The sequence below is a fragment of the Coloeus monedula genome, assembly GCF_965178545.1.
Source record: "Coloeus monedula genome assembly, chromosome: 11".
Lineage (NCBI taxonomy): Eukaryota > Metazoa > Chordata > Aves > Passeriformes > Corvidae > Coloeus > Coloeus monedula.
The window spans coordinates 11,662,968-11,675,362 of record NC_138791.1 but is presented as its reverse complement, the minus strand read 5'-3'; the positions used below and the strand labels follow the sequence as shown (position 1 = coordinate 11,675,362).

At 54.1% G+C, this 12,395-nt stretch overlaps 1 protein-coding gene across 2 annotated transcripts in view; it reads right to left on the bottom strand.

Moving 5' to 3' along the window:
- Positions 1–1,950: 1,950 nt before the first annotated feature.
- The window catches only part of MTMR14 (myotubularin related protein 14), a 31,543-nt gene continuing 21,098 nt past the window's right edge, over positions 1,951–12,395 (bottom strand). For both annotated transcript variants that reach the window (XM_082288462.1, XM_082288463.1), the window contains 2 exons: positions 5,541–5,696; positions 1,951–2,311 (listed from right to left, as the gene is read on the bottom strand). In XM_082288462.1, the coding sequence (XP_082144588.1) occupies positions 2,134–2,311; positions 5,541–5,696 (334 nt within the window). In that variant the 3' untranslated portion in view covers positions 1,951–2,133. The remainder of the gene's footprint in view (positions 2,312–5,540; positions 5,697–12,395) is intronic.

Genomic DNA, 12,395 nt, shown 5'->3' with positions numbered 1-12,395 from the left:
CCCCCTGACCACAGGTCAGCACCATGCCAGAAGGCCGTGCTGGCACCCATGGATAAGAGCATCGGCACTCCAAGGAGACACGCTGGCTCTCTCTGCAAGGTTCGGTGGGGCAGCCGCGCGAGCGGCGAGCAGCGTCTCCAGCGCTGATGATGATTGAATATGACAGGGAACCCATTTACAGGATGAAACCTTCCCCGGTGCCGCCGGCGCCGGCTAAGTGCCCGCCGCGCCCCGGCAGCAGGAGCTTGGCTAATGGTGGGGTGCAGAAGTGAGAAGAAAGGAGACACTTGGAGCAGGGGCTGAGCAGCCAGTGGGCATCCCCCGACACAGCTACCGGCAGAGCGATTGATCGTCGTCCTGTGCGCGGTGTGACACCGGAAAGTGCCGGGGAATGCTACCGGCTCTGCTGGGATACTTCCCGCACCCCCAGGGTGGCAGCACAGGGTGGGCTGGGGCACGGCCGGGGGCTGCGGGGCTAAGCCAGCTCCCCAGGCCCCAGCGCGCAGGGGAGAGACCCCACCCTGGTGTGGGCTGGGTCCTGGGGCTGCGAAGCCGAAGGCTACCCCTGCCCTGGGTTGTCTCCAGGTGTGGCCCCCGGTCCCTGCCTGGAGCTGCCCAGCCCCGCAGCCCCGCAATCCCTCTGCCTGCCGTCCGGGAAGCTGGCAGCGGGGGCCAGGGCTCAGCCGCGGGAAGAGGGAAGGCACGACAGCCCCCGGCCCGGCCCAGAGTTTGCATAGTTCGGGGATATGCTGGAGGTGCCCATCCCGGTCGGGGTGCTCCGTGCCACAGAACCCACGGCACGGGACGCTACCTCCCAGTAGGACGCTGGTGCCTGTCCCTGCGAGCGGGACCCCCGGCCGCAGACAGCGGTGCCTCCGACGGGCTATATTTAGCCGCCGGCAGACCGGTTCAGCCGCCGCCGCTTGACCGGCGGACCCTGGCCAGAAGCCGGGGCACCGAGCAGCCCCTCTCCCGCAGTCCCCATCCCGCCATCGCTAATACTGCTACGCTCCCGGTCCCGTTGCCTTGCACCGAGCTCGCCGAGCCGGGCAGAGATGAGCAGAGCCGGGCAGCCGCTCGCAGCCAGCGCAGGCACCCCGCGCCCCGCCGGCATCACCCACGTCCTACAAGCATCGCCCCGCGAGGGGCCGTCCCCCGCCCCAGCCCCGGGTGAGGGCATCGGGTCGCTTCACGCAGCCGTGCCCGGTGCCAGCATTCCACGGGACCCGATGAAGGGGACGGGACGGGTGGCAGCAGGGCAGAGGGACGCTGGGCATACGCCCTGACACCGGGAGCTACCCGGGGAGGGACGAGGACGCGCAGCTCAGTACCCCCTGAGCCAGGGGCTGAGCGGCGGGCAGCGGGACGCAGCGAGCAGCCCCGCAGCGCATCCCCGTGCGTTTCGCACCCACCCCTGTCCACGGACTAGCCGCCGCCCTCCCGCTCCCCCGCCCGGCTCTCGGCTCACCGGCAGGACACGGTGAGCTCCACCTTGGTGCCCGGCACGCTGCCGGCCGCCGGCTCCAGCGCTCCCGGAGCCGCCATCCCCGCCCGGGCGCCGCCGATGCTCCGCGCCGCCTCCTCCCGCGCCGCCGAGGAGGCGCGGCCGGGGGCGGATACGGCACGGGCACGGCGCGGCTCAGCACATCTCGAGCACGACGGCCCTTCCCTGCCGGCAGCGGGGGCACCAACCCGGGCACCAAGGGGTTCGGCTCCTGGGGCTCCACCGGCACGTCCCGCCCGCGTTTCCCAGTCAGGGGCAGAAGGGGCTCAGCCCCCAGCCCGCCCCGCCGGGGGCTTCCTCCCGGGTTCGGCTCGGTGTTATTTCGGTGCCGACGCTCGCGGAGAGTGGGCCGGACTATTTATAGTGAGCGGCGCCCCCGGCAGCGCAGCTCCCCCGCGCCGATCCCCGCTGCCCCCGCCCGTAGCCCAGAGAAGAGGCAGGAGAGGGCACAGCTCGGGTCATTTACTGCAGAGACTCGCCGAAGACCCCGCACCCCCCAGCCCCAGGCAGGGGGGACTGGCGGCGGGCGCTGGGTGCAGCAGGTGCCCGCACCGAGAAGAGGGTCCCAGGACTCTGCTGGGGGACGTGCCAGCCCCAGTTTTCCAGGCAGTGGTCTGGGAACGCCGTGTTCAGAGGGTGCTGCTGCCTCTCAGTCCCACGCCTCGCACGAACTGCTCAAGGAGGCCACCGATGGCCCCTGAGGGGCTGGGGGGCACGGCCTTTAGGCCGATGGTCCGGCTGTAGCTTGCCAGAAAGGCAGAACGCACTTCTTCCAGACGGGACTCACGGTCACTTGCCGACACCAGTCTAGGAGAGAGAAGGGGAGGTCAGTACCTGCAGCCATCCTTCTCCACATCCCAGCTCTCACTCCTGACATAGGGCTGGCAGCAGGACCAAGGCTCTGTCCACAGCGCTGGCAGGTCTGTGGTGCTCAATGCACTGCAGAGGCTAAGGCAGCACCAGCCCCAAAAGGCTCTGTCCACAGAGCTGATGGCAGCTGGTGCCACTGCCTCCTCATCCAACCCAACCCACGGAGCTACTTGCAGCCTCACTCTCCTGTTCCCCACGGGGTTTCCTCCTTCACACACCCCACTGTCCCATTTCTCCCACCACCATGGTGCTCACAAGGCTGCAGTTCATAAATAAAGTGGTGCTTTGGCCAAGTGGATGCTGGTATCAGCCCCTGCACCAGCTCCCTCTTCTCCTCACACAAATGAAGCCTGTCCACATATGCTGTGCCCGGACAGTCGCTTCCAACCTATTTGCAACCATCCCTCACTTCCACCAGCCCCAGCCTCGTGTGCTTGTGACAGCACAGACAGCTTTTTGGAAAGGGGGGATGAGAGGGAGCAGACAAGGTGACAAAAGCCCCAAGGAACACTCCAGCCATAGGAAGAGAAGAGCTGAGTAGCACTTTACTTCTGCTCCCCAGCCTGGCTGCTCTTGGGAAACAGGAGCAGACTAGGGCATGACTTCCCATGGGACCTGCTCTCCTCTCCTCTCCTGCTGATCCACACACCTGGTTAGGGGCAGGGGGAAAACAGCAGAAGGAAGGCGAGACTTCAGCTGAGGGAGCAGGGGAAAGCAAGACTGGGGCTCAGAGGCAGCTGTTCCAAGCTCTCCAGCCTAAAACGATCCTTGCTGTGGTGCCTCTGCGACATGCCAGTGGTTCCCAGAGAGATTAAGACATTCCTCAAAGGTCACTCCAAGGGCACAGTGCGAACCTTCCCCATAAAAAATTCTCTTTAATCTTCCAGCGCCTGGGCTGGCTATAAATTGGCACAGCTCATCTGAATGGAAGTGTTAACCACCCACAGCCAACAGCTTCGGTCCGGAAACAGCAGCAAGAGGATATGGTGGGAGGCCTATAAACAGCAAGTGATGCCGAGGCAGCCAACCAGGCCGCTGTTTACTGTGTCTGATAATAAAGAGAAGCCAGAGGGCAAAAAAAGGCAACAACATATCTAAACACATTAGCGATGCTTTTTGGCAACCTAATTAGGACGTGGAACTCGCAAACCTGCTAGCATTTAAAATAAGCTCCATGAAGGCAGGACTTACTTGCACCCAAGTACAGCGATCTCAGATGTCACGCGCAGAGGTAAGCGAGGGCGTGCAGCAGTTAGGTCCCGTGTCTTGTGGCTCTCACACCTCTTTACAGGGCAGATTTTGTATTTGGGTTTTTGGGTTTGTTTCATGGAGTGAGACACTCCAAGGCACAGGGTCAAGTAGCCAGCCACTGCTTCCCACCAAGCCCTACAGACCAGCTGCAGCACTTCACCCTGAACAGTTCACCGCGGAGGCAGGTCGTGCTTCCTTGCCAAATCCACAGCACTCTGCCCCGCTACACTTCCTACAGCCTGCCCGCTCGCCTGCAGCTCGGGGTGCGGGATGAGAGGAGGCTGTCAAAGCCCCAGCTCGAAGTAAGGCCTGACAAGCCCCACACAAGCACAAGAAGTAGGCTGTGAAAAGCATACCTTCATCGAGCTGCTGCCAGTGAAGATGCAAAGTGGGAACTTAAATGGAATTAAAAGAAAAAAATCATACTGTGTCGGGCTGTGAAAAACTGGGATAAAACCACAATGGAGTCCTGAGCAAACAGGGCTGATGCAGAGCAGAGAGAGGGTGGAGGCTCTGGGTTAAGATCAACACAACACCCCTGGGAACTCTTCATCCTTTCAATGCAGTGCCTGGTCCCAGCACCTTCAGTTGAGCAGTCCCCAGCCGCCAAGCAACCCACAGCTTTAGTGAATAGCTGAACAGGGCAGATCACCCACAGGAGAAGCACCACCACTGTTCTCCTCCTTTTGAATCCACTGCCCCAAGCAGTCACTTTCCAAACTGCATAAGCCTAAAGCCTATCAAATTTGATTCATGTTTTTCTACTGAATTCCCTATTCTGACGTCAGATCCAGCTCCAAGGGCAGAAACAACTTGCTGGTGATCAGCAGTGACCAAGCACAGCCAGGCTCAGGACACACTAAAGCAGTCACTATTCAGATGCCCATCCTTGAGTCCCTTCTCCCTTGCCCATCTCCAAACTACTGCAGGAGCAACTCAGTGTGTCCTCAGGAAAGAAGAGCAAATCCTGGCCAGGCCATGTCCGACATCTCTTGCAATGTTTTCATCTGTCAATTCATGGATCTTGTAGCTTCACCCTAACTTGAAGGCAGCTGCTCTGCTCTGTTCAGCAGCACAGCATGCAGCCACATGAGACAGAGAGCCAGGGCAGGCAGCCTGTCTCTCACAGGAGACATAGGTTTTCATGTGGCTTGCACTCTGCCTCCAAAGCACGTACTCATATCTCAGTAAGGGCCCGAGCATCTGGCAGCACAGCTCTTGCATTGCTTGCTAGCAGCAGCCCCTGATCTGCCATTTCAGTTTCTTGATGGAGAGTTTGCAGCCTGAAGGCACAAACCAAGATTCTCCTCTAATAGCAATTAAAACGCATCTCCAGTCTTTCAAGCTTCCAGAGGTGGATTTCTATTTGGGGAGGAACATTTGCCTCCCAGCCATTTCGCATGGCAGGATGTGGCAGGACGCACGGTCTCTGTGGCTCTGCACTGGTCAGGCACAGCACCTGAAAATGATGCTGCACAAGGCCAGACAAAATTTGGGTTACAGAAGGAAAGTCCTTCTCTTACTCCAGCAGGGATCTGACCCCAGTTGGGAGATGTAGGTGAGCAAAATCCAAAAGCAAGAAAATCTGGGTTACCAGTCCTGTCCTGACAAACATGAATCCTCAACCGCACTCAATTATGACCAAATTCAGCATCTTCAAGGAAGAGAGAAAAACCTCTTCTTCCTACAGAAAGCAAAGTGCTCCCCCATCATTAGGCAGAAAAAGTGCCATTTTCTTTCTGTGTTCAGCATAAGCAAAGAGTGCTGAGGGACTGAGTTTGTGCATAGAAAACACAAGGCAGAGAAGATGGAACAGTTTGTTATGGGCTCCCAGGCTTCTCCAAAAGTGCCAAAGTTGCAGTGCTCGCAGGCAGCCAAGAGACCCAAGGAGAGATCCTGTATTTGAGACACTTACAGGCAAGTGCTAGAGAACTCATCCGGGAAGCTGCAAGGGAGAGAGGCGTCTGTGTTCAGGATTGCCTGCTCCCGAATACTGCCACACCCTGTCACCATCTGCCAGCTGCCAAAGTCTGTGGAAACGGAAGATCCGGGCAGAGAATGGTCCGCCGATCTGGGGCAGAGAGAGAGGGAGACGGCTCGATCAGTCAGATCATTCAGCCACATGCTTTTTGCTGGCGCTAGTGCCAGGGACCTGCCGGGCGGACGGCCAGCAGCGCCTGTGCCAGCACTGTTGACACTCAGGGACCACGGTGCAACATGCAGCTCTGGCTGGGCCCCAGACCCAGCCTTTCCTTTGAAAGCGAAGGGAGAGCCAAGCTGGCTGGGGCCAACAAAGCAGCAGGAGCACACCGGGAGCTGGACAGGAGAGAGCCAGCATGAAGCAGATGGCCATGCAGAACTGAGAAACCCATTAGAGAGATGGAATAGCACATCCTGCCCTGAAACCTTCACAGATGTGAAAGCTGTGCTGTACAAAGGACATTCCCCTGTTGCTTGTTGTAGCTGTTAGCACATCCCAGGGCAGCAGGGCAAATCAAGGCTGTGACTTGGTTAGTGCTGGGAAAGACTTAGAGATCATTGTCCTGGCAGCAGTTAGAAAGCAGATCACTCCTGAGCCATTACCACCAGATCTGAACAGAGCCAGCGCTCAAGGCGTACCCAGAACACCTACCCCCAGCACCTGAACATCTCTTCATCTCTGTGTTAAAGAAAGGGCCGTGCCAAAAATCAGGTGACAAAACATCTTTAGGACAGGCTAAATAGCTGAGGAAGGATAATTGTTTGATGTATGCAACCTCCCACCAGGAAAGAAAGAAGCATGAAACATGGTAAGTGAATCTGAGGAGTCCCTCCAAAATCTCAGAGAAGAGGGCACAATCACTTGAGACAAACCCAGAGCTCTTGGCTTCCAAGGGAGCAAGCAATTACTGTGCCTTGCTGCACAGCAGAGTGTATATAGCTGGAAGCACAGCCTGTGGCAGAGCTGCTCAATTACACACTACCAAGATCTTCTGGATAATTTATCTGAGTTCTGCTGGGCAGAGAGCAGTGCTCCAGCTCCAGCTCTGCTGGGCCAGGTACTTGCACGCTGTCTTCACAGCTAAGAATAGCAGTGGCGCACTGCAGCTGCTCCCCAAGGGACCAGGAGAACAGCCAGGAAGACAGGCTCTCCCACAGCAAGAAGGACCTGAGCTAGACTGGAAGGCAAGAGTGGGATGAGATGCACAGCAGGAAACATATCTGCAATCTCAATCTAATTCCAGGACTGCCATTTAATTAGTCTGATCAATACAGCCAAGGTTGAGCAGTGGGAAGTGTGGTCCTGAGCTGGCTGTGCAAGCACAGAAGGAGAGTCACACAATTCCCTGTATATCAGCTTCCCATCACAGCTGCAGTTTGGGGGTAATATCCCTGCCTAGCAGTTCAGGCTCCTAAAGGGCATGACAGCAGAAATCAGGAAGAGCAGAGCTTCACGTGTCTCACACAGACCTTGTTCTTTGGCTGCTCAGTGAACTGAGTGAGGGTCAGAGTACTGGGAGAACCCCATCTTGCAAAATGGTGCTTTTCCTGGGGCATGTACTGCCAAAGTAAAAATGAGGGCACTTTGCTGAAAGCAAAAGTGCAGCATATACTGTTAGAGAGACCTTCAGGAGATCAGACAGGGATAACTTTCCCTGGAAAGCAAGGAATTTGTAAGGGAAGGGGGAGCAGCTGTTCAGTGACATCTACTTCTCTTCGTGCCTTTGGAAGATTAAGTGGAGGAAGTCAGTGTGAAGGAGAGCAGGCAGAGTGTTTGGGCCCAGAGCACGATACCATGATGGAAGCACAGTGGGAACAGTGCAGGATGCCAGGGAGAAGCATGGAGGAATACTGCTTCAGCGCAGAGTGAAGAGGAAAATGTCACCTCCCTGAGAGCACAGCACAGCCAGACAGGAAAAACAGAAGTGTCACACATGGTGACAAGAAACTGAGCTAAAGGGGTAAAGAGATCTGTAGGCAATGGGCTCAGGCTGAAAGTAGGTAGGAACAGGATTCTGCCAGAAAAAGCAATGAGTTGCTGAACAGAGGACAGGTTTGTGGCCAGTTAGAAACAAAGGTTTTGGAGAGGGCAAGCATGAATGGCAGAGGAGGGCCTGGACTGTAGTAGGATCTCCAGGTGAAGGTACAAAGAACTGAGCAGAGTTCTGCAGCTCCTGCAAAGGGAGAGGAGTATCTGGAGCCTGCCCAGGAGACTCTGCCCACATGGCAAGCCACGATCCAGGGCACCAGGGATAGCAAAAATGTCCCTCTGCCCAATATCATCAACCACACCAGTCAGATAAGTCTGTGCTAAAGAAGGTGAACAGAAAATTGTTTTCTGCTTTGGGTGTGTGGCCTCAGCTTCCAGTTGCTGGTCACCTTCCATGCTTGTCAGCTAAGATTAGACTGATCTTACACCACCTCTTGGATCAAGTCATCTCTTGAATTCTGCCATGTACAGGCAGATAAAAGCACTGTGTATCTCCTGCAAGACTGACTCAGTGACTCTCTAGTCCTCCAGGCCTTCCTGGGGTCCCCAACCCTGTCAAGCAGCTGTGCAAACTTAGTAAGGTTTCATCTAACCCAACAACACTGTGGTCTAGGAGTTCAAGGCAGTAAATTCTGAGTCTTGCCTCCAGGCAGCAGAACAAACACTTGTCGAGTAATTGAATAAACTGATTGACTCTGCAAAGAGTCTAGGTTGTTTCTTTCCTGGCCCAGAGATCTGAGCCTGGTCAGCAGAGCTAAGATATTGTGGCAGACCTTCCCCTCTATCCCCAAAGCCTTCTTTAAGGAGGCTCCTGAGGAAGTGTCACAATCAACAAGCATCTTGAGCAGCCTCAAGAGACAGCAGGGGCCAAGCCTGGAAAGACACAGCATGGGAAATTTTGTGTTTGCACTGCAACAGCAGCAGAGCTTCTTAAAAGTTGAGCTTGGCTTGAGACCCAAGACCAGATGTCTGGGGTGACTGCACCCCAATGCAATCCAGTCAATGCTAGAGGTGAAAGTCTTCCTGGAATTTCTACCTTGAATACTTCTTGTAAAGTCTTACTGCAGAGGCCCCAAAAGAGCTTCAGTGAGGCCCTTGGAACAAGCTGGAACTGCTGGGACACCAGAACCAGTTCCCAAGTCTTTAGGAACAGCATGCCTGCATTACATGACAGCCATGCCAGAAGCTGGCTAGGAGTGAGGGCAGCATGGAGTCCTGGGAAGCAGCTGGACAATGACAGCAAAGCTGACATGGTTAGAGATGAGATACAGCCAGTCTTCAAGTTGCTGTCTCTGCCACAGACATCTAATGGCAGACAGAAAAAGAATCAAAGTGAGCTTCACACACCCACCTCTTCAGACCCACGAGTGGGAAGAAACTCCCTCAAAAGTGCAAGATTAACTAAATTAGATTAGCAAAACAGAGATGAGCTGCAAGCTGTTCCTTCACACAAGGAGGGACCTCTTGCAGGCCATAAACTGGCAGCTCCTAACCTGGAATGGTTCCTTTTAATTAGGTCAGTGCTTCCCATGCAACATGCTGCACAAGACAGTATTTCAGAGCACATGGACACTTGCCTGCCAGAGAAGAGCCAATACCGGAGGCAGAGCAACAGTCAGGGATCCTTCCCTTTCTTAATACGTAACTGAGATGAGAGCCGAGTGCCAACAGCTAGGCTCCCATCCTGCCCTGTGCTGCCCCCGCTCACCTGACGTATTTCCACACACCTAGGACTATTTGGGAAGCAGCTCATTTGCCAGCATATGCTCTGTGCCTCAAACTGAAGCATTAAGTAGGTTCTGTATGTGCAGGCAGACTGTGGCAACCTGGAGTAAAGGGCAGCCCTTCCCACCTTTGCGTGGGAAATGTTGGCAAGGAGTATGGCACTCTGCCAAGAACTGGGAGCCCTGGCTGAATTCCAGGCAGTTATCTACAGGCTGGGATAGTGCCCGAGCAGCCCTTTCTCTGTGAGCACCATTTCTGATTGCAGCACATAGTCATGGGCCAGCCAGCAAGCCCATTTTGTGGCATGGTCGTGCAATAATTCCAGAAAACAATCCTGTAAACAATTCCTCTCCTGCTGTGGTCACTACCCCGAGTTGTCACACTGCAGATACACCTTCTGAGCGAGGTGGCTGTAAGGAGCAAGACACACAGTGCACACAGTCTTCTCACTACCTACAAAACATCCAAAGCCAAGGGGCAGCAGCTTCTCTGTCCCACTCTGCTCTCACTGTGCTCCCTCCAGACCCACAGCTGAGCCATCTGCAGCCTTAATAAGTAAAATAAGGGAGTTCTCTGTGACTGCTGGTCAAAGCAGATCCTCCACAATTTAACTCCTCCAGATCTTGACTCTCTAGATCACAGTACTTTGGGTTTTGTTTAACTGACTTAGCAAAAGCACATTCAACCAAAGATTATCCAGCTGCTAATCCACATTAGTGCTATGTAGACACATGATAAAACCCTGACACAGATACAGAATTTTTCTGCAGTGTCATGGGACGCTTAAGACTGCTAGTGTCAAATGCAAATACAGGAAAAGGTTTGCAAACTGCAACCCCCTCACATGCAGGGGGTTCAATTTGAGGCACAGTGACTGCCATACTCAGAGCTCTCTGTAGAACAAGCAGCACATCTTGTCCTACTCTGCAAATAGTCTATGCAGTATTTTCCTGTGTGTTTGTCCTCCACAGATGTGCTCTTACCAACGTGTTGGAATAAGACAGAAAGACTGACAGGAATTGCTTTTGTACTGCTTTGTCTAACAAGAACCATCCTGGGATTTACAGGTACCCAGGACCTCTGGATCAGAGCAAGATTCACAAGATGGGCTGGTAATGTGACAGCAGCAGCCTGTTGACATTGCCTGGCCAGGAGAGGGGTTTGGCTTCTAATGTCTGACTGGGGGCATTTTTATGTCCTTCTTTTAGGACAGCTCAGTTCCCCTCCCAGGCCCTGCTCACATCTCTTGCTGACTTGCCCTCCTGTTCACTCCAGAGCTCCCCTGACTGCCAGCACTTGGACTGGGCTGTTGACCTGAACTACCTGAAGGATACCTGCTGGCATTGCACAAGCAACCATTTTAACCACTGCAGCAGCAGTTGAGGAAAGTGTTTTGTTGCTATGGCCACGCAAACAGAGGATTATGAAGTCAAGTACAGTGGTTTCTTCATCTCAAGAGCCTTGGGTGTTGACCTGCCAGCAGCACTGCAGGAATAAAGGTATTTTTGGCATCCTGATCAGACTCTGAGCTCCTGCTTATCCATCTTAGTACCACAATTTTTCAGGAGGTGAAGAGAAAATTTACCTCTTCTTCTACCACACAGTTCTCCACCCAAAATGGGACCCATTGTTTCCTTCAGGGCAGAAAATGGTGGCTGAAGGTACTGTGTTATCTACCAGACCAAAAACTACCACAGTTGAAACAGGCCAAGTGGAATGTCAAAACCCCTTTCTGGAAAAAACACACCATGCTTAGAACCCAGAAATTGCAACCCATGACAGTGTCTGATAAGGGAACCCTAACCCTCGCTATGGTGCTCTTCTGCCTACTCTTGTTTCTCCTCTTTGCTCTTGCAGAGCAGTCTGGCTGAAGCATTACAAGCTGCTTCTTCCCAAGCAGTGCTGCAAGCTTGCTACCAGCAAGCACTGAACAGCCTGTCAGGCCTTGGGAATGGCATGGGACCACACACAGGAATTGTGGCGCTACCATTGTGAACAAAGCAGCTCCCAAGACAAGCTGTTTTCTTTCCAGTATTTTCTTCTCTTCTTGGGAGATTCTTTTCATCTTACAGAGAATGCAGAGGTGGGCCCCAACAACAACTCAAACCCCTTCTATTGATGTCTTTCCCGGGGGAGAACAGTTAGCATCATTTATGAAAACTGTCAGACACTGGAGTTTTTCTCTGGAATTAAGAGAAACTTGTTAAGAAAGTCTTATAAATTTTCAATGCTTTACTTGTTTGTCATTTTATTTTCCATATAATGAGAGAGTACTCAGATTTGGCTAGTGGCTGTTTCAGAAACACTAGAAAAAGACTCATCGGAAAACCTGCAGAGACTACACAAACATTTGATGCTCTTAACAGCAACCTCTTATCTCAGAGTCTCTTTATTCCATGTTGCCCTAACCACAGGGTGTTTGCTCCACAGGCTCTGTTCTTTTTTCCCTAGCCCAGCTCCCCAGTCAACTCTGCCCTATTGCAGTGTCACGCTCCAGAAGGGTGCCTCTGTTATGGCGTGAGATTAGGCTCAGGTCCAGGGTCCCCATGCCCCAGCAGGAACACACAGCCTTCCGGGCAGAATCCTTTGTGCTGGCACAGTGCTCGCAGCTTGCTCCCAGCAGATTCCTACCTCTGCTTGCTACCAGCACCCAGCTTTTTTTCCAACCAATCATCAGGAGGGTCAGCAGGGGAAAAGGGGGACAGTATAGATGCAGAGTGAGGTCTGCTTGGTTTGGAAAGCTTCCTTTCCCAAACACCACGGCCATTTCAAAACCTGGTGGACGCGTCAGAGAAAATGCGGTGAGCTGCATGCATGCAAGATGCAGAGATGTCAGAGCTCAGAGTTGAGGCATGCGCTGAGGACAGGCAGAACAGACAGCTGGCTGTTATCAGTACAGTTCCTTGCTCCTCTAGGGGCTGAGGCAGGAGTGTCTGTGTTTAATGGCCAGCACTTCAGACAAGGTCAGACTAGAGAGGAACAGGCCTCCCGAGGTTTGTCCACAGATACAAACACAGGTGCTCCAGTGTTTCCAGAGCTACACAAGTGTAGCCCTGCACTCCCTTTACCAGACAC